Source organism: Littorina saxatilis, linkage group LG2, assembly GCF_037325665.1.
Source record: "Littorina saxatilis isolate snail1 linkage group LG2, US_GU_Lsax_2.0, whole genome shotgun sequence".
Taxonomy (NCBI): Eukaryota; Metazoa; Mollusca; class Gastropoda; order Littorinimorpha; family Littorinidae; genus Littorina; species Littorina saxatilis.
In genome coordinates this window covers 20,311,703-20,332,694 of record NC_090246.1, presented here as the reverse complement: position 1 = coordinate 20,332,694, position 20,992 = coordinate 20,311,703, and the positions used below count along the sequence as shown (strand labels likewise).

The following is a 20,992-nucleotide window of genomic DNA, read 5'->3' as shown; positions in this document are numbered from 1 at the left end:
TCTCGAAGCAGTGGGAGTAATTGTTCGTACAGTAATCGCGGGAACAGGCGACGTGGTTTGGAAAGAAGACGCTAGACCTACAACAATGTCTTTGCTCGGAAAACCATCGTTTGTCTGGCGTCAAGTTTTTGGGCAGTATGAAGCGGTTTTGAAAGCAAAGGCGGATAACATAAAGGATGCGAAGAAGAGGAAGGAGCTCATAAGTTTGGACACATGGTACTGGTGCACACATCTCTCTATAAATCATTAAATGTAAAATGGGTTGCTAGATCAACTTGCACTGTTGGGATTCTAGTATTTCTACTGGGGTGTTCTTCCCAAACCGTTGTGGAGATATATATATATACAACATATGTATTGGAAGCAACATTGATCACATGAAAGGCGTACTCTTTTCACTGTTGCTGTTTTGCTGTCATGGAATCATGCTGGATTTCCTACAATTCAATAAATAACTTGAACTTGAACTTGAACTTGAACAAGTTTGCGATGTTTAAGGCCTTAGGCCTGTTCATCGATCCTGTCGAATAGTACTCCAATAACACTTTTGTTGTTGGCATGCGCGGGCGGTTATTGGTAGCACGTTGGCGAGAATTTCTCTGGTCTGTCTGCCCAGAAATTGTCCAGCCTTCCTTTGAAACTGTTCACTGATGGTGCTGTCACAACTGTTTCTGGCAGACTGTTCCAGTGAGGAATCACCCTTTCTGCGAAGAAGCAGCTCCGAACGTTCAGCCTACAAAATGGTTTGTACAACTTGAGGCTGTTTCCCCTAGTGTCTTTGGTTTCGGCCAGCTGGAAATTCGGGTTGCCTGTGTCGTAGATCCCATGCATATACTTGTAGAGGTCGATCATGTCACCTCGGAGACGCCTGTGTTCGAGACTCGGTAGTTTGAGTACAGCAAGTCGTTCTGGGTAAGTTTTCTCACTGAGAGCCGATATCAGTTTGGTAGCCCTTCTCTGTACGTCCTCTATTTCCTTGCACAGCAGTTTCTGCTGTGGTTGCCATACTGAATGCCCATATTCAAGGATTGGCCTGACAAGACTCTTGTAGAGTTGTACAAACACCTCCCTATCCAGATGCTCAAACGATCTCCTGATGATGCCTAAGGTTTTGTTTGCCTTCGCAGTTGCTTGTGCAACATGTCCCTTGAAACTCAGGCGATTGTCTACAAGTACACCAAGGTCTTTCTCCGTTTCGCTTTCTTCTAGAGTGATGCTAACCTCCTCACCACTTTCGGATCTCCCTTTCATGTGATAGCTGGTCTCTGTGTGTTGTTTGCCTAGTTTAAGGAAACTACACTTCTTTGGGTGGAACTTGAGGAGCCAGTTGTCAGACCACTCTTGTAGATTGTCCAGATCTTCCTGCATGACAACAGGTCCTGAGGGCACGTCAGTACGGGTATATAGCTTGGTGTCGTCAGCAAACAACTTCACAGAGCTGGTGACTTGGCTAGGCAAGTCGTTTATGTACAGGGTGAAGAGCAGAGGGCCCAATACACTTCCCTGGGGGATTCCACTGGTGACTGGCGCTTTACATAACATGGACAAACTTATGTAAATGATCAAACTATAGATATATACTGAGGTTTGTCGTTGAAGTCACAGTTCATGTGTACCCGCCCAGATATGCTCTGAATGGCTGATCTGAGGCACGTGCATTTCAACGGAAGACTTCCAAGTGACATGCCTGTTATCATTTGCTAACAGTCAGCATATTAGAAATAACTCATATTATTTACTCAGAACATAAGCAGCTCACCCAGACTGAGAGTGAGAGGAACTGTTTGGAGTTTTTGAAAGAAAAACAAAATTGTGGACAAGGTGCAATGAGGATAAAACTAAAAGGTAAACTTGCATCTTTTGAACAGGGGTATTTGTAAGTTGTATAACTCTTGAGCTGGACATTTAACTATGAACAATAATTTCACTGAAAAAGGTGTTGCTTACCATTAATTTTTCAGGTACCAGCAGGAGCTTCGGCAACTGATCAGTGGAAGAAGTGAGAAGTTCATTACACATGAAGAACTGGCCAAGCTGATGAAATGGAAACTGATGGTAATTGATCGTGATGAAATTTTATATGAGTTAGTTTTATAAACCACAAAGTTTTTTGTAGTGCAAATTCTTAATGATTCAGGCATTTCAGTAACCTTGTTTTCAGCCTGTTGATTATCTATACAAGTTTGACAATCACTGAAAAATGGACCAGCTCTCTTTGCAAACTATAGGTTCATTTCATTTGTAGGCTTGATTTGTTGTGTATGTTTGTCATTGTGTGTCAGCAAAGACAGCCTACTTCAAATTCTGTGTTGTACACTTTACAGAGGGGGAAGTTTCGGCCGCGTCTACAGCAAATGGTGGAGGAGAACAGTGCAGAGAGTGTGGAGACTGCCAGCAAGAAGGGATTCCAAGCTTTGCCAAGCATCAAGGCTGCTGTCGAAGCCCTCACAGTGCTAAGAGCTGTGGGCCCTGCTACTGCTTCAGGTTAGTTATAAATTGTGTGTGTGTGGTTCATTTGCCAAATTCAAGCCTGCACGTTTGCAAAAAGTCAAGTTTGTAACGAATATTTCTCATGGTCCTAATTCTTTATATTCCCCAAAAGGTTTGGACTGTTCCCACATCTGTGTTCTTTTGTTTGTGTGTGTGCTTATGCAGATGTATTTATTGATTTTGTTGTTACACTACGGGGATTCTCCTATACCCATGCCAAGAGGGAAAAATTGTTTCAATCTTTCATGAACTTCCCTGGTCCATCCTACTCATACGACGCATGACAGTTACACTTTGTGACCCATTTACCTGCTGGCAACAAGTTTAGGGTCAATATTCATGTTTGCATTTTCCATTGGCAAAAAAAAAGACCTCAAGCACAAATATTAGTTAGTATAGTTTTACAGAATTGTCCCAATATTGCAAGTGTCTTTTCATGACAGGTACAAGGGATAACAGGTGCCCTTTATTGGGAGGTGCTTCACATGATACCCCTGTACAGTGGAAGCCCCCGTTTTAAGACCTTGTTTGCTCAGTTATGAGTCAGACTTTCGGTTTTTAACACTATTGTGACTAGCATTGCCACGGCGTTAACGTCCTGCCTGCCCAAGCTTGCCACCAAGAAACTTCCCAAAAAACAGTAACTGTAAAGAAATCTGTCTAGCAAGCTTGAATTAAGTCCAATCACCACCAAATTTTGTGTACTAATTAAAAAATGGATGCCCAGTTCAGTCGTGCTATTTATAAGTTTGTCACGCGATTTGTTTTAGCAAAGGGGGGGTGAAAGGGGGATAATTTGTGTTTTTTAATGTTTTTTTGTGTGTGTTTTCTTTTCCACTGCTTTTTTGACTCACATGCGAAGCAAAAGTGAGTCTATGTACTCACCCGAGTCGTCCGTCCGTCCGTCCGTCCGTCCGTCCGGACGTCCGTCCGTCCGGAAAACTTTAACGTTGGATATTTCTTGGACACTATTCAGTCTATCAGTACCAAATTTGGCAAGATGGTGTATGATGACAAGGCCCCAAAAAACATACATAGCATCTTGACCTTGCTTCAAGGTCAAGGTCGCAGGGGCCATAAATGTTGTCTAAAAAACAGCTATTTTTCACATTTTTCCCATTTTCTCTGAAGTTTTTGAGATTGAATACCTCACCTATATATGATATATAGGACAAAGTAAGCCCCATCTTTTGATACCAGTTTGGTTTACCTTGCTTCAAGGTCAAGGTCACAGGAGCTCTTCAAAGTTGGATTGTATACATATTTTGAAGTGACCTTGACCCTGAACTATGGAAGATAACTGTTTCAAACTTAAAAATTATGTGGGGCACATGTTATGCTTTCATCATGAGACACATTTGGTCACATATGATCAAGGTCAAGGTCACTTTGACCCTTATGAAATGTGACCAAAATAAGGTAGTGAACCACTAAAAGTGACCATATCTCATGGTAGAAAAAGCCAATAAGCACCATTGTACTTCCTATGTCTTGAATTAACAGCTTTGTGTTGCATGACCTTGACCTTGGGTCAAGGTCACATGTATTTTGGTAGGAAAAATGTGTAAAGCAGTTCTTAGTGTATGATGTCATTGCTAGGTTTAGGTCAAGCATGTGAGTCGTATGGGCTTTGCCCTTCTTGTTAAAAGTTATTTTTTAACAGAAAGTATTATAAATAATTTTATAACCAAACAAGGTGTAAAACCTATGAATTAGCTGAAATATTGTTAAAATTCTACACAGAAATAAGGAGACAGTACAAAGAAAAAAACAAGCAAATCCCGCATTCACTCACAGCATCCTGACTCAAATGAAACAAAACTGTGACACTCACCAAATGATGTCTAGGTAATCCATATTGAATATAAGTCACATTTTCACAACAAAGTCCCAACTGTACACCTATGAACATTTCCAAAAGGATTAGGCTCCAGCCATCCATTGTTATCAGTGCTGCCACGCCCCCCTTGCAACTACACATTCGAAGATTCATGCAGTACCACCCTAACACGTGTAGTTTGCCGACTCATACTAGCAGCAACAACAGGACTGTTTCTTGCTCAATATCACTGCTATTATCGCTTTCTTGAGGCGAAAACAACACGTCGGAATCATGATCTACAGGGTCCTCAAGATCCAACATCCGGAGAATCTCCTCCCGTGACAAGGCTCGCCTTCGATTCATTTTTTTTCTCAAAAAAACCGCACAAACCAGGCTAATTTTGCATATGGCGGAAGGGCACACCAAGTGTGTCAAGGGAAACAACTCAATTTACTGCAAGCTTCAAAAACCGGGAAGCAATCACGAGTCGTGTACCTTGTATGTCTAATACTAAAATAGTCACTTCCCGTCCGTGGGCGTTGCAGCGCTATTACTAATATAGTCACCTCCCGTCGCGAAAGTGTTAACGGAATAACCTCAATAAAATTACCCCCATTTTTAATACCAGATTTTCTCATATTTTTTGCGATCTTAAAAGGGGAGTTCCAAGGTAATACAATCTAGCTTTCTGGAATTTTCAGCTGTGCTTGCAGCAGGGGCACCCCAGCATGCCCCCTTCATGGCGGATGAGAGTATGCTGGCCTTGCCCGGTCTTCAGCCTCTCAAGTACACTCTCCCAGCCTACCAGCAGTATGTCCAGCTAGTTGCCGACATCACCAAGATTCTAAAGAAAGAGGGTAAAGCACCTGCTTGTGTTTGTATGTGTGCAAGAGTATGTGTGTGTACAAAATTATGTGCACATGTGTAGTCAACCTACCTGAAACCATGTTCTGTGTTCAGGCATGGGAATTGAAAAAAGGCTGAAAATGTGTAAGTAATAGCAAAGTTGACGAGGCAAAGCGCCTTGCCCTGCTAGGGGGGTTCGGGGACATCCCCCCCCCCCCCCCCCCCCAGGAATTGTTTTTCTCCAAAGAACCCAAATGGTGCGATTTGGCGTCATCTGAGCTCCAAGTTTGCCATTAACCCTTACACTGCCAATCAAAACTTGCGTATGTGCATTCCTGACTGCCAGGGAATATTGGAGATCGGGGTGTAATAATTCACAAAAAATTCTAGTTCCAAACTGGCAGTAGGTAGGTAAGTAAAAACCTATGTTATTTTTAAGGGAAATTGAACCAAGAATCTGTTTTTAGTGTCTAATCATGGAAATAATAATTAGTTTGGCTTATAATGATTAGATGTTTAAATATGAACTTTTGAAAAATCAGTCCGGCGCATCTTCCGGTGCCTGTGGATCAAACACAGGTGGCTGTTTTGCTCGCTCCAAGAAAGGATTATAATCACTATCATCTACCTGTTTGCAACGAATCGTCCGAAAGAAGATCTCCCCCTTCCCCTGTCAGTATCCATAGTCATTTGCACCGCCTGTAGCGTCAGTCCGGCTTTGTTTTTCCCTACCGTGGCCCGGTCGACTTTCACCGTTTGCCATTTTGACGAGTCGAGATTTCTCTCCCCTATTCTGTCGCCAAGGCCGAATATAGCCTTCAGACGCAAAACCGCGTCACCATTTATGTTTATTCATGAGAATGAGGTATCCTACCAAGCCATTGGCTGCTATTTTTGTGTCAGCAGTGACATCGCACTTCTGGAAAATCCCGGAACCGTCAAGACGGGTAAACCGGTAAACCCGTCCTAAGGCGCTGCGGCTGCACAAGCGCAGGACGGGTATACCTGTCTTAAGGCAGGCAAGTGGTTAAATTAAATTTTTAGAACCATTTTTGCCTCCCCCATTTTGCTTTTTCGGCCGAACGAAACAAAAAAATCGGCGGAAATTTGCCTTTCGGCGGACAATTCCCATGCCTGGTGTTGCTTGTGAGCAGTTTGGCAAAAAAATGTGATTTTTGTTACTGTGTTATTTGGCTTGATAATTATTAAACATGGCATGTATTATATTATTCAGTGAGGTTTATCTAGAGAAATGGATTCATTTTGTAGGTAGGGCTTGTGCCATTTCAGTGAACATTCTTAATTTCAGATAACATTTAGGCATAAAATAGGGGTCAGATCTTGATTTATTGAACAATTTATATTGTATTTTTCTGCTTAACCAATGAACAGTCCTGTAATATTGATTTTGTGTTCGTTCAGATGGAGAGTTTGGCTGGACACCTCACCATGTGGAACTTGCTCTGTGGACACTGCAGATGGCCAAGACGCTGAAACTGGACAATGTTCTTGCTATGCTTGACCACAAGACACCGTCAACCACAGAATCAGCAGACCACGACAAGACTCGCTCCGCATCAAATGGTCAGGATACAACTGCCTCATCCAAAAACAAGCGCAAAACTACAAGCAGCGACAAGCCAGTAAAGAAAAAGAAGACTTGATTTGGTGTTACATAATTATGGACTGTTCTTTTGGAATGACAACTCAGAAAGAAGTCTGTTAGTCATGTTAAAGGCACAGTAAGCCTCCCGTAAACCATCACAGATACGGTCAGGCTTTTACACACAGTACAAACACCCTTCCATTTGAACGCTCACCAAACGGGAACATCCTAGGTGGCCTACGTAAAGAGCGAGCATTTTTCAAAGAATTTTTTTTTGCGTGGTTTATCTTACCCCTGAGCCAACGTGAACCTGTGTGATCCAGTTTCCCTTTTTCACAATGTAGTCGTCAGTTAGTCATTTGAATGCGACTCGATGTGAGCTTATTTACAATAGCACGTTTTTATGCACGAAACAAACGGCTGTGGTTCACAAGAACTCTAGCGATGGCTTTTGACTGTTGAGAGGAACGGCGATATGCACTGATAAACCGTCGTCTGCTACGACCCTTGCGTGACCCTGCTTCCGGGCTTTTCTTTTTTCAAACTTTCACAACTTCGAATTGTACTGATCTTGTCTTGATGAAAAAAGAATTCTTTTATGATTAAAGAATGTTTGTAACAAGCTGTCAATTTATTATTTAGATTTTAAAAGTTAGGTCTAGCGTAAAAACGCACCACGGTCCAAAAACATTTTGATAATCATCGATTCACGGCTATCGCCAGTTTACATCGATAGAATGAGACCTGAAGGGAAGTAACTCATGTTTGACCCGAGTTCAGGATGGGTCCAAAAAGGTTTCTTTAAAAATTGCTCGCTCTTTACGTAGGGCACCTAGGATGTTCCCGTTTGGTGAGCGTTCAAATGGAAGGGTGTTTGTACTGTGTGTAAAAGCCCGACAGTATCTGTGATGGTTTACGGGAGGCTTACTGTCCGGGCGTGATTTCCGGTATCATAACAGCCGTCCAGCACCAAAACGAGGCGCCATTGTTGTTGGACCAAGTCCACGAAAATAAATTCTTTGAAAATTTCTCACGCTCAACAGAAAGCAGCCAGGATGTTCCCGTTCGGTGAGCGTTCAAATGGAAGTGCTTGTACTGTATGTAGACGCTCGGGGAGCTCTGTGATGGTTTACGGGAGGCTTACTGTGCCTTAGTGTTATCATTGGCAGAAAAAGATCTGAAATGGACACTCATTTTTCTTTTATTAATTTGATCAGGCATGTCTGTTGTCACCATAACTGCAGAGATTACATCATTAGGGGATACACAGGTCAACTTTGCTCCCCTGGTATTGTGGTGCAATCACTTAGTTTCTTTTTTCCTCTGTTGTTCGTTTTATCATGTTTAAAATAATACTCCTTTGAACACTTTTTGAGTAATGTAAAGTCACGAGACCCAAGCTAGGCAGTGGAATGCAAAGGCTCTGCAGACGCTGAACTGCTAGTGGTCATGCCATATTTGTGTTTCCTTATACTTTTTGCAAATGAAGGACAAGTCTAGGTTGTGACCATAATGAATGCGATGGTCAAAGCTTGATGTAGGTGATGTCATTGTGAGTCTTCGTGTTTTCAAGCGAGGCCTTGACTTCCTTGTTGGTGTTGACATTTAGTTACAGACTAGTGCAAGGTTGGTTTGCGTGCAACTTGCTCATGTTGAAAATAGTAAGAAGAAAAGTAATGTTTCAACTATAATGTGCCTGGAGCCTTACAAAATCAAGTGACCTCACGTTTATAAAGGTATGCAGATTAAGTTTATATACATGACCTGGTTTTTGTTTTTTTGGTTTGAGCAAGTGGTTGTGATCCATTTCAGCATTGCAAGATTTCCTTGCAGGTTACACAGGTTTGTGTGCAGCTAATGAGAGTTTATGAAGGTATATATATATGTGTGCATGTTAATGTGCATGACATGTGTCACAAACAAAATAAACCAGAAAAAATTAGTACTTCTTTTTTTAATTTGCAAGCTCCAAAAGACCAGAGCCGAGTTGTACTGCTTGCATGGACCAAGGTTGTCACGTTATAAATCAATCGTACAGTCTCATCAAAGCTTGCAGCCACAGACGATGGAGAATCTGCTGAACGCTCAACCCCAGGTTTCGCTGGAACCACCTCCCCATGATTCTGTTGTCGGAGCTGTAGCAGCAGCCTGTGCAGGTGTAGACCACTCATCCTTGGCAGGCATGGACCAGTCCTCGGTCGCAGCGGCAGGTGCAGCAACAGCAGCTGCAGCAGTGCCAAAAGGCTGCACAGGCACGGAACTGACTGGCACGCTCTCGCTGGCCCAGTCGCTGACCTCGGGTGCAGGGGCATCACCAGCCCATGGCTCGGGTGCTGCGACCTCCTCCTTCTGAACGATGGCACGCTCTTGAGCCTCCTTCTCCTCCTTTTCAACCTGGAAATAACATATGCATGCAGTCAAACTGTGCACAAACTGGAGTCCGTATTTTCTAATCACAAGAAGCTACTGCTGACCATGTTAAGCAAATACAAATTCAACTGACATTTCTAAAGAAAAGTTATTTTATGTAAAACTGTTTCAAAGATTTAATAATGCCGTGTTGTTCATAAATTCAGAGGAAAATGTGTTGGTTGGACCTGGACTGAAAATGAAGTCCCAACGTCCTGGCAACAAAATATTGCTCCGTCACGTTGTCCATGAAAATTGCCTAAAATATAAAGTATGTATCACAGACCAAAGACTGAGGCCTAAGGATGTTACCGAGTACATGCTATGCATTACCTTGTCTCTTCTACTTGGACCAAACTTGTCAGCTTACATTACAGTAACATTTTAAAGGAAAACAGTGGGGTAAAATGCCGCAAATCTCGAGAAACACAACTCGCACTGCATCTTCTCTTTTCTACTGAAACTAAACTTGGTCATTGCATTTATAACCACCTTCAACCGTTAAATACTTGAATCAAATGCCACAAAACTCTAAAGGCAGAGCACATGACCCCAATACAATCGATCATGCAGAATGTTGTGAGAAGTCGCTGCTTACCTCCTCTGGGTCCCTGTAGAAGTACAGGTCCACCATCACCTCCCATGGGTGGTCACGGCTGATGGTTCCACGCAGACGCAGCACCTCACGGGCCAACATCCACCACATGGTGCCGATAGCCATCTGACCCTGAAACCACACCAATCATGTCAGCCTGTACACTTTTTTTCCTCCATTCATTGCTTCATAACAAAACATTTATTTTTCTTTCATACTGGGAGGAAAAGCCCACCGACACAATGCTTTACTTTAATCATGGTAGAATGCATATTTCGCCAGCAAACAAATGGCATGCAAGCAATACCTATACATAAACACCAAACGGTTATCTTCATGACCTTCAAGTCTTGTTTTATATAAAATACAAATTTCTGTTCACAATATCAATGACAAACTTGTGGACCAAAAAGGTGTTGCACGCAAAGACAAGCACCACATCTGGTAATACGAGGCATAGTACCAAGGCACTGCCTTCTCCACCGGCAGTTATACACAATCAAACCGTTAGGATTTTTCAACTCTGATTTAAGTGCAATGCCTGTGACACAAATGCTAAGACCTCCTTCAAAACCTACCTTGTTGTTGCAAGGGATGGCAATGTCGCAATGCCTCAGAGGGGAGTCAGTGTTGCAGAAAGCAATGACTGGGATGTTGACGTAGGAAGCCTCAGTTACGGGCTGGTGGTCAATGCGTGGGTCAGTCACAACAAGCAGGCGGGGCTCACGGAAAGCAGCCTGGAAAAAACCCATCATTTTACAGTTTTCCTAACTTGTTGTTCCACAGGCATGAAGCCAATACTGAATAAATGAATGAAATGTTTTACAAAAATATTACCAAAGAATAAACAAAAACTGCCCCGGAACTGACTTTCTTTCTTTACTTTCTTTATTTGGTGTTTAATGTCGTTTTCAACCACGAAGGTAATATCCAGGCATGGGAATTGAAAATAGTAAAAAAGGCGGAAAATTTATAACTGAAGACGCAAAGCGTCAAGTCGACGGCGCGAAGCGCCTAGCCTTACTAGGGGGGTCCGGGGGCATGCCCCCCCAGAAATTTTTTTTCTCCAAAGAACCCAGATGGTGCAATCTGGTGTCATCTGAGCTCCAAGTTTGCCATTAAATTCTGTTTTTAGAATCAGAGTTTTTAGTACAAAAATGTACCAAATTTTGCTTACATGTATTATATATGGTTTAAATTTCAAAAAAAATGTTATCTGTTGAGACAAACAGGAAAATGTAACTTGTAACACAATCTGTGCAATCTTGTTTACTTTCAAACATAATAGTTCAATAACTGAGGCGGGCGGTAGCAGTGCGTAAAGAAAGTACGGAAAGTTTTCGCGGGCTTTTGCGCAAAGGCCAAAGTAACCGGTGCTTTTTTTTGTGTGCCTCCCCCCTTTATTTTTTCGGCGGACACTTTTGCATTTTCGGCGGAACAAAAAAAAAATTCGGCGGAAATCCGCCATTCGGCGGACAATTCCCATGCCTGAATATCGCGACGGGGAAGATGGGATAGAGCCACTTGTCAATTGTTTCTTGTTCACAAAAGCACTAATCAAAAATTTGCTCCAGGGGCTTGCAACGTAGTACAATATATTACCTTACTGGGAGAATGCAAGTTTCCAGTACAAAGGACTTATCATTTCTTACATACTGCTTGACTAAAATCTTCACAAAAATTGACTATATTCTATACAACACTTAACAAGGGTAAAAGGAGAAACAGAATCCGTTAGTCGCCTCTTTAGACATGCTGGGGAGCATCGGGTAAATTCTTTCTTGTCCCAACCAATATGGGACTCCCCCTAACAATAAGTCTCACCTGGATATGGCAAATATACTATTAAAAAATTATATATTTAGTTGCACGACACTTTCAACAGCCTCAAGCTGCACCGTATTTTAGTGCTTGATATGTCCTCTGCATGGTTTACCGTAACCCATCCTTGCCAACAAGTGGCTATGGAACGGTCTGGAATATGTAGAGGTCACTCCACCCAATAGAGCCTCAGGTGAAGTGATTACTGTCCAACTCTGTGGAATGGGTTAGGCCTCCAGCCCTAAAAAGGCATTCAGCTCCCACAACGCCACACAGTCAGGGCAACACCAGTTTCACTTACTCGCAACTAGGTATTGATTTTCAAACAGAATGCACTCCTTCCTCTTGTCGAACCCCTCAACAGAATGCTCTAACTACCAGACGCTTTTCAGCTCTTAGTTCTCTTGAAGTGCTATTGACATTTTTTCTGAAAAGAACACAGCATTACCTGGATCTGGTTGGTGAAGGTTCCAGGAGTGAAGCGTCCAGCGATGGGGGTGGCTCCAGTGGCAGAGGCGAACTTGAGCACAGCACGCTGGCCATAGGGCCGAGCGGAGATGACGCACACATCAGCAGGGTTCTCGATAGCTGCGATAGCGCGGGCTGCGAGCAGCAGCTTCTCCCAAGTCTTCTTGATGTTGATGATGTGTACACCTGAAACCACAAGACATACGCCGATGTTAAGATAACTCTTCAATGTTGTGTCTTTGCTACACAAATGACTGGTAAGTGGTATTATACTTTGTCCTCTGCATGGTTTACCGTAACCCATCCTTGCCAACAAGTAACTATGGAACGGTCTGAAATATGTAGAGGTCACTCCACCCAAAGAGCCTCAGGTGAAGTGATTAATGTCCAACTCTGTGGAAAGGTTTAGGCATCCAGCCCAAGAGGGCATTCAGCTCCATTAACACCACACAGTTGGGTAAATGTTTTAAGAGGCTCGATAACAAGTGTTTCCACAATATGGTATGTTGCTCTGCAAAGAAAACACCACTAAATCAAACCTGCTCACAATGAAATACAATACACAAACATAGAAAGCTGACCATTCTAGGTGTCCTGTTTTTTCACTATAAATATGACTACATGAAGAATGTTTCTCTCTCTTATGCTTATACCAGGCCATATGAGCAAAGCATCAATTTTGTAATTTCTTTGTCCTCTGCATGGTTTACCGTAACCCATCCTTGCCAACAAATGGCTATGGAACGGTCTGGAATATGTAGAAGTCACTCCACCCAAAAGAGCCTCAGGTGAAGTGATTGCTGTCCAACTCTGTGGTAAAGGTTAGGCCTCCAGCCCTAAAAGGGCATTTAGCTCCCATAATGCCACACAGTCGGGTAAATGTTTAAAGAGGTTGGACAACAAGTGCTTCCACAATATGGTATGTTTCTCTGCAAAGAAAACACCACTAAATCAAACATCTTCAATGAAATACAATATACAAACATGGAAACCTGATCATTCCAGGTGTCCTGTTTTTTTCACTGACTAATGTCCTCTGCATGGTTTACCATAATCCATCACTGCCAGCAAGTACCTATGGAACGGTCTGAAATATGTAGAAGTCACCCCACCCAAAAAAGCCTCAGGGGAAGTAATTACTTTCCAAATCTGTGGAATGGGCAAGGCCTCCAGCACTTAAGGCATTCAGCTCCCATAATGCCACACAGTTTGATTCACCACAAACAAAATCTCATGTGCACACATTTAACGTTTAAAAGCCTTGTCAAAAACTTGATTATTAAAGAAGCTTCTGAAGACTTGCACTTTGCGTCCCGTGCAACAATAACTATCAGCCTATTCAAGATTCTGGCTCGTAAAAATGAAAACAGAAATATTTCTTTCTTTCTTTATTTGGTGTTTAACGTCGTTTTCAAACACGAAGGTTATATCGCGACGGGGAAAGGGGGGAGATGGGATAGAGCCACTTGTCAATTGTTTCTTGTTCACAAAAGCACTAATCAAAAATTTGCTCCAGGGGCTTGCAACGTAGTACAATATATTACCTTACTTGGAGAATGCAAGTTTCCAGTACAAAGGGTCAAAGGACTTAACATTTCTTACATACTGCTTGACTAAAATCTTTACAAACATTGACTATATTCTATACAAGAAACACTTAACAAGGGTAAAAGGAGAAACAGAATCCGTTAGTCGCCTCTTACGACATGCTGGGGAGCATCGGGTAAATTCTTCCCCCTAACCCGCGGGGGGAACAGAAATATGCCTGTGCATTCTGGTAGTGGTATTGTGCATGTTTTGTCCCAAGGCCTTTATTTCCAGGGAGACATTTAGTTCCCACAGTGTCATGTAAAGCTTGAAATGAAGAACCAGAGGAATTGCAGTGTTGTTGCCAGGCCTCGGTCTCTGACGCATTCCTTTCTGATTTGACGCATTGGACCTAGCCTTGTCCGGTCGATGGACCGATAGTTTTTACGTTTTGGTGGTCAACTGACCGATACATATTCGTACAAGGTCTGCAATGAATGGAATGGGAGTTGCAAAATCGGAAAACAAACCCCGATCGAAATGCTCATGTTCGCTACGAGTGAAAAATGCACTCGGTGCCGAGTCCGTGTTTGTCGTCATTGACACTCGAGGCTGCGTTTACGGAAATACCCGATCCAGCCGGTGTACCTAATTACCGAAAACGGCGCAAACAGCGGAAATTTCAATATAACAAGAAGAGCAAACGCTCGATCGAGTCACTTTCGCAGTTCTGAATATTATATGAGGCATCAGATGGACAGGAAGAAATTGCTATTCACAACACAATGAGTCACGTTCACATAAAATTTGAGCCCGGTCACTTTTATAGTTTCCGAGAAAAGCCCAACGTTAAGTTGTGTGTTGCCGAACAGAAAAGGCTAGTTATCTCCCTTGTTTTTCTGATAACGTTCGTAAAAGGCTACAGATGTAATACTTTGATGTAAAGAATAATCCTACAAAGTTTCAATCACATCCGATGAACTTTGTCAAAGATATAAAATGTCTAATTTTTCCTTTGACGCTGACCTGTGACCTTGAAAAAGGTCAAAGGTCAACGAAACCATCGTTAAAGTGTAGAGGTCATTGGAGGTCACGACTAAACAAAATATGAGCCCGATCGCTTTGATAGTTTCCGAGAAAAGATATAAAATGTCTAATTTTTCCTTTGACGCTGACCTGTGACCTTGAAAAAGGTCAAAGGTCAACGAAACCATCGTTAAAGTGTAGAGGTCATTGGAGGTCACGACTAAACAAAATATGAGCCCGATCGCTTTGATAGTTTCCGAGAAAAGTCCAACGTTAAGGTGGTGTCTACGGACGGCCGGCCGGCCGGACAGACTAACACTGACCGATTACATAGTCACTTTTTCTCAAGTGACTCAATAATACGGCATGGTAATTTGGACCTATTGCTTTTTAAAGCCAGGACATTTGGACCTATTGGTTTTTTTGGGGGAGGTCCAAATGACATATTGTCTTCTTAGGCCGGCAACAACACTGGAATTGCAAAAGATGTTTAAATAGCATACAGGCATGGGAATTTAAAATTGAAAAAAAGGCGGAAAATTTATAACCGAAGACGCGAAGCGTCAAGTCGACGGCGCGAAGCGCCTAGCCTTACTAGGGGGGTCCGGGGGCATGCCCCCCCGGAAAATTTTTTCTCCAAAGAACCCAGATGGTGCAATCTGGTGTCATCTGAGCTCCAAGTTTGCCATTAAATTCTGTTTTTAGAATCAGAGTTTTTAGTACAAAAATGTACCAATTTTTGCTTTTTTGAAGAAAAAAATATATACATGTATTATATGGTTTAAATTTGTAAAAAAAATTATCTGTTGAGACAAACAGCAAAATGTAACTTGTAACACAATCTGTGCAATCTGGTTTACTTTCAAACATAAAAGTTCAATAACTGAGGCGGGCGGTAGCAGTGCGTGAACAAAGTACGGAAAGTTTTCGCGGGCTTTTGTGCAAAGGCCAAAGTTACCGGTGCTTTTTGTGTGTGCCTCCCCCCTTTAATTTTTTTGGCGGACACTTTTGCATTTTCGGCGGAACAAAACGGCGGACAATTCCCATGCCTGAGCATAGTCTGGCACTCACTAAAATTACTTCAGATACACTCAATCAGTACAGAAACAAAAACGATAAGACTTCTGAAAGACCTCGTGTACTATTCTGCAAATTTATTTTTAGCTTTTACTTTGATTTGTCCTCTGCATGGTTTACCGTAACCCATCCTTGCCAACAAGTGGCTATGGAACGGTCTGAAATATGTAGAGGTCACGTCACCCAAAGAGCCTCAGGTGAAGTGATTACTGTCCAACTCTGTGGAACGGGTCAGGCCTCCAGCCACAAAGGGCGTTCAGCTCCCTTCAGGCCACACAATTGGACAAGTTCAAACTTTAAAGTAGCAATGTGCTGTAGATTTTTTCCTCTATATCAGTAAATGAAGGCACAGATCAGAGGGTCCAATAGACATACAGACCTTACCCCCAATTACAATAGCAACACTATTAAAAAAAATATTGTGAAGAAATATCAATCTTGTCCCCTGCATGGTTTACACTTGTAGCAACACTATATAAAAAATAAAAAAATATAATTATGACGAAATAATCTTGTCCCCTGCATGGTTTACCATAACCCATTACTGCCAAAAGTGGCTATGGAACGGTCTGAAATATGTAGAGGTCACTCCACCCAAAGAGCTTCAGGCGTTCAAACTTTAAAGCAGCCATGCGCTGTAGATTTTTTTCTTCTTTATAAAGGCACGGATCAGAGGGACCAATAGACGTACAGACCTTCCCAACAATTACACTAATAGCAACACTTTAAACAAATATATTGTGAAAAAAAATCAATCTTGTCCCCTGCATGGTTTACCATAACCCATCACTGCCAAAAGTGGCTATGGAACGGTCTGAAATATGTAGAGGTCACTCCACCCAAAGAGCCTCAGGTGAAGTGATCAATGTCCAACTCTGTGGAAAGGGTTAGGCCTCCAGCCCGAGAGGGCATTCAGCTCCATTAACGCCACACAGTCGGGAAATGTTTCAAGAGGCTTGACAACAAGTGCTTCCACAATATGGTATGTTGCTCTGCAAAGAAATGGTCTGGAATATGTAAAGGTCACTCCACTCAAAGAGTCACAGGTGAAACAAATACTATCCAGCTCTATGGGACAGGTTAGGCCTCCAACCTACGTTAGGCATTCAGCTCTCTTCAGGCCACACAACTTGTTTTCTCCATGGGTAATATTGACAATGATAAGAACTACAGCACCAGATACAATAGGCTGCAACCACTGAACAACGCTGCTAAACAATGCAGTGATGATATAATTAAAGCTGTGTCTGGAATACTTTTAGAATTGCTGTCAATAATAACTGGCACTGTTTTTTCATCGCAACACACACGGCTCACGCAAAAATGTTTGTTCTTCACGAAAAAATGCATAAGATATACTATCTGTTTTACACCCAGTCCCTTTGGCAATACTGAAATTAGGCACTCACACATACACTTTAAATGACTACATGAAGAATGTTTTGACTTATGTTTTTACCCGGCAATATTGAGCTAACAGCCAATTTTGTAATATCTTTGTCCTCTGCATGGTTTACCGTAACCCATCCTTGCCAACAAGTGGCTATGGAACGGTCTGAAATATGTAGAGGTCACTCCACCCAAAGAGCCTCAGGCGAAGTGATTACTGTCCAACTCTATGGAACGGGAAAGCCTCCAGCCCGAGAGGGCATTCAGCTCCCATAATGCCACACAGTTGGGAATGTTTGTTTCGTTCACGAGCTGAAACTCCCACAGCTTTTACGTGGATGACCGGTTTTACCCCGCCATACGCAGCTTTCTGGGGAAGAATGCTGGGTATTTTTGCGTTTCTATAACCCATCGAACTATGGATTATAGGATCTTTTCCGTGCGCACTTGGTCTTGTGCTTGCATGTACACACGAAGGGGGATAAGGCACTAGCAGGTCTGCACATTAGTTGACCTGGGAGATCGGAAAAATCTCCATCTTTAACCCACCAGGCGGCCGCAGCCGGGATTTGAACTCACGACCTTCTCAGGGATGTCGTTAGGCGTCGGACATCGGACATATAACGATGAAAATCCCCAAATGTCCGATTCACATTGCCGCATGTCGGTCAGATGTCCTATCGTTTTAGCCTGAGCGTGGTCATTGTCCGATATGTACTCCATTCCTTCGGACAGAGCGATATTCGTTAATTTTCATTTCAAGATACAAATCTTCTAAAAGACCGAACGCTCTTGTGTTCAGCTGACACTGAAGTTGCCAGTGCCCCGTGCGGATCTTTTCTTTTGTCGGGAATTCCCGAACCGTTTGTGCAGTTTGGGTATAACCGTCTCGGTGCAGCGCACTGATCTAAAAATAGTGGATTATTTTTATATCAGTGCATGCTACAGGAGTACGGGAGACAACTCCAACGGACTAAATTTGTCGTCTGCTTTTGTTTTCGATACGAGACGAAGCACTGAATTATGCCGCTGAAAAAAACTAAAGCCTGCAAAAGATCAGCATTAGATCAAACCGATCATTTTGTTTTTCAACTTTTATCCAAATCATGCAGTTTGTAATCCAAGTAAGAGCTCTGAAGTTGTTCATGTTGGTTTCTTTTTTGTGGTTTCTTTGAAACTAAACAAATACAACATTATACGCACACCGTGTTGATGTATTTACTATATTATGTGTGTGTTCTACAGCGCGCGCGCGTGGGTGTGTGCGTTTGTGTGTGGGCGCATGACTTTGGAACAATTCCATGGAATGTGTTATAAGCTGTTTGGCGCAAATTCATAATGTCCTATTACACTTTCTGAAAGCGGTCAAATGTCCTATTGATGATGAAGAACTCGTATGAATTTGTAGCAACATCCCTGCCTTCTGATAAGGAGGCCTATGTTTTATCCACTAGGCCACTGCGCCCATCACAGTTGGGAATGAAATAAACTATCTACATAAATAACAGAAAACGGTTGAGAGAAATGAAGGGTTTGGCTTGCAAGTCCCGTCAAACGCTGAAGAAGTAGCAGCTTGCAAGTCAGTTCTTCTTCTTCTTCAGCGTTCCAGAATGTTCTGGTTACGTGTGAGCTCGTTTGCCCATTTAGGTTCCCCACACTATACTCTGAGAGCATAGTCAGCTCACTCCGCTTTCGTTGAGTAGTTATGCTGGGTATTTTCGTGTTTCCATAACCCACCGAACTCTGACATGGATTACAGGATCTTTTTCGTGCGCACTTGGTCTTGTGCTTGCGTGTACACACGAAGGGGGTCAAGTCACTAGCAGGTCTGCACATAAGTTGACCTGAGAGATCGGAAAAATCTCCACTCTTAACCCACCAGGCGGCAGCGACCGGGATTCGAACTCACGACCTCCCGATTAGGAGGCCGACGTCTTACCACCATGCCACTGCGCCCGTCGCAAGTCAGTTCAAATAGCCTACTCGGATATATCTACACTCATTCCCACTCAAAGCACTTTCTCTCCGAGCAAAACAGCATGTTGTGATTTGACACATACCATCAGGCCTGCGCTTGTGGATGTACTGTTTCATCTGGTAGTCCTCATTGGTGGACCCCTGATGAACACTTGCGGCCAGGAGTTTGGTGACATCCTCCTCCCTGAGGGCCAACACGTCTAATCCTCCCGACATCTTGTAAGAAACTGAGAAGAAAAAGAACCACAGTTATTATAGTATACAGAGAAGAACACTTGCAGAAATAAAGCAAGTACGGTGCAGACCTGGAAACCCCTGTTTTGCACTTGGGAGTATTCGCAAGCAAACAGTGTATTTTCAGAAAAATGAGCATACTCCCCACAGCATTTGAACATCAATGATCCAAACATATTTCACACGCGTTCGTCGCACTGTTAATTCAGATTACCAATAGATTTAAAACAAATGCTTCTTTCAATGTTTACTGACAACTGTAAAAGTGTAATCATGTGACAAAATACGGGATCAGCTTCGGGATGTGCTTGTGGAGAAAAGTAGTCTCGGAATAATTTTTCTCGTCGTATTTTTTTCCAATGACCATACTGCTCATATTCTAGACAATCATGCATACAAAATACGGCGAAATCGTATGGGTTCCCAGGTCTGATGGTGCATTCACTGATATTTTTCACCCAACACACCTACCTTTCCACTCAAACATTTAACTTAAGCCTCAAGTATGAAACTAAGCTATTTTAGTAACATTTCACAGTTATGAAACAGACATGACTATAAGAATGAACAGATGTAATAATATTTGGCAAACAAGGACAGAAGTTCAGTCAGTGTGTTTATTAGTCTTTAGGCCTAAAAAAAAAATAGGTGTGGTTACGGTAACCCGACCTACCCTATTTTTTGGGGCCGACCCTATAACTTTTTATTACATTTGTCAAAAAAATACACACAAAAAACAAGTAAACGAGTGCAGAAAACGCAATGAAAGCGAAAGCGCCCGAGTCGCACACTTATTTCCCTGTCAAGTAGGTTTAATTTGTACACATTAGAAAAAAAAGTAAAAACACAAAAAAAAGTGATTGCCTACCTTCCTACCCTATTATTTTTGGCTATGTTACCGTAACCACACCTATTATTTTTTTTGGCCTTAGTGTGTGATTCAGTAATTAGACATTTCATGCTGACTAGCCAAACATGCTCTTGATCTGGCAGCAGGGCTGCATGGCCAGAATCGGAAGAGACTCAATATGTCAAAAAAGTTAACCTAGGTATTTGCCGTCATAATTTTTTTAGTGTTTATCTCAGCATTGTTGCAATTTGCGCAACTGCAACAGTGTCAGATCAATGTAATAACTGTACAGTGCACTCATGTACTGGATAAAAAGTCTCCACAACGTTATGGTAATGATTTCAGGCAATCATATACAATGTTTATCCTAAATCAGGCGGTGTGCTCAATAACTTTTGCTTTTGATCATGCACGAAACGTGGGAGAATATGGCGGTGTCCACACAAGTCTTTCCAGTCCCTTTTCTAAAACAATTTGGAACTGCGTGCGTTATATAAGCAACGGCAAGCTTTTTCGATATATCACGTTTCGCATGGATTCTCCTTAAAGGCAAAAGGGTGGATCTTCACATGAAAATTAGCAAAAAAATTGAGAGGAATAATCTACCTCAAACCATGAGTTCCAACCATACGATGAAAAGGAAGTGACGAACATCGTCCACGGGGCTTACACTTCTGCACGGAGTCCCGAAAAATATTGGTAAAAGCTGTAGATTTGGACAAATATGTATTATTTATCAGAGTTCAAATCAATACTGTATGTCAAAGAGACGCTACTAAACTTATCAGTATAATTGATTTATAAAAAAACAAATAGAAAATCTTCTCTGTTCCTGAGATAAAGCTCGTTTCTTTT

At 42.3% G+C, this 20,992-nt stretch overlaps 2 protein-coding genes across 2 annotated transcripts; one reads left to right on the top strand and one right to left on the bottom strand.

Annotated features, from left to right (window-relative positions):
* Position 1: 1 nt before the first annotated feature.
* LOC138958440 (uncharacterized) lies at positions 2–8,614 on the top strand. The gene is made up of 5 exons (XM_070329592.1): positions 2–216; positions 1,962–2,055; positions 2,325–2,484; positions 5,014–5,169; positions 6,581–8,614. The coding sequence occupies exons 1-5, from the start codon at positions 86–88 to the stop codon at positions 6,820–6,822; spliced, it is 783 nt and encodes a 260-aa protein (XP_070185693.1). The 5' UTR covers positions 2–85; the 3' UTR covers positions 6,823–8,614.
* Positions 8,615–8,703: 89 nt separating this feature from the next.
* LOC138958438 (small ribosomal subunit protein uS2-like) lies at positions 8,704–20,885 on the bottom strand. The gene is made up of 6 exons (XM_070329590.1): positions 20,744–20,885; positions 19,137–19,280; positions 12,038–12,243; positions 10,347–10,505; positions 9,772–9,900; positions 8,704–9,158 (listed from the first exon to the last, which is right to left on the bottom strand). Exons 2-6 carry the CDS (start codon positions 19,267–19,269, stop codon positions 8,850–8,852), a joined length of 936 nt encoding a protein of 311 aa, XP_070185691.1. The 5' UTR covers positions 19,270–19,280; positions 20,744–20,885; the 3' UTR covers positions 8,704–8,849.
* Positions 20,886–20,992: the final 107 nt, after the last annotated feature.

What these genes read in the sequence shown, in the direction of transcription:
- LOC138958438 (XM_070329590.1), bottom strand. Translation starts at nt 19,269, where the DNA reads ATGTCGGGAGGATTAGACGTGTTGGCCCTCAGGGAGGAGGATGTCACC. An exon ending in CCATCCCTTGCAACAACAAG is followed by an intron (nt 9,901 to 10,346) that starts GTAGGTTTTGAA and finishes GTGTGGTTTCAG; the next exon opens with GGTCAGATGGCTATCGGCAC. An exon ending in TCTACAGGGACCCAGAGGAG is followed by an intron (nt 9,159 to 9,771) that starts GTAAGCAGCGAC and finishes TGTTATTTCCAG; the next exon opens with GTTGAAAAGGAGGAGAAGGA.
- LOC138958440 (XM_070329592.1), top strand. Translation starts at nt 86, where the DNA reads ATGTCTTTGCTCGGAAAACCATCGTTTGTCTGGCGTCAAGTTTTTGGG. An exon ending in CTCATAAGTTTGGACACATG is followed by an intron (nt 217 to 1,961) that starts GTACTGGTGCAC and finishes TTAATTTTTCAG; the next exon opens with GTACCAGCAGGAGCTTCGGC. An exon ending in CAAGATTCTAAAGAAAGAGG is followed by an intron (nt 5,170 to 6,580) that starts GTAAAGCACCTG and finishes GTGTTCGTTCAG; the next exon opens with ATGGAGAGTTTGGCTGGACA.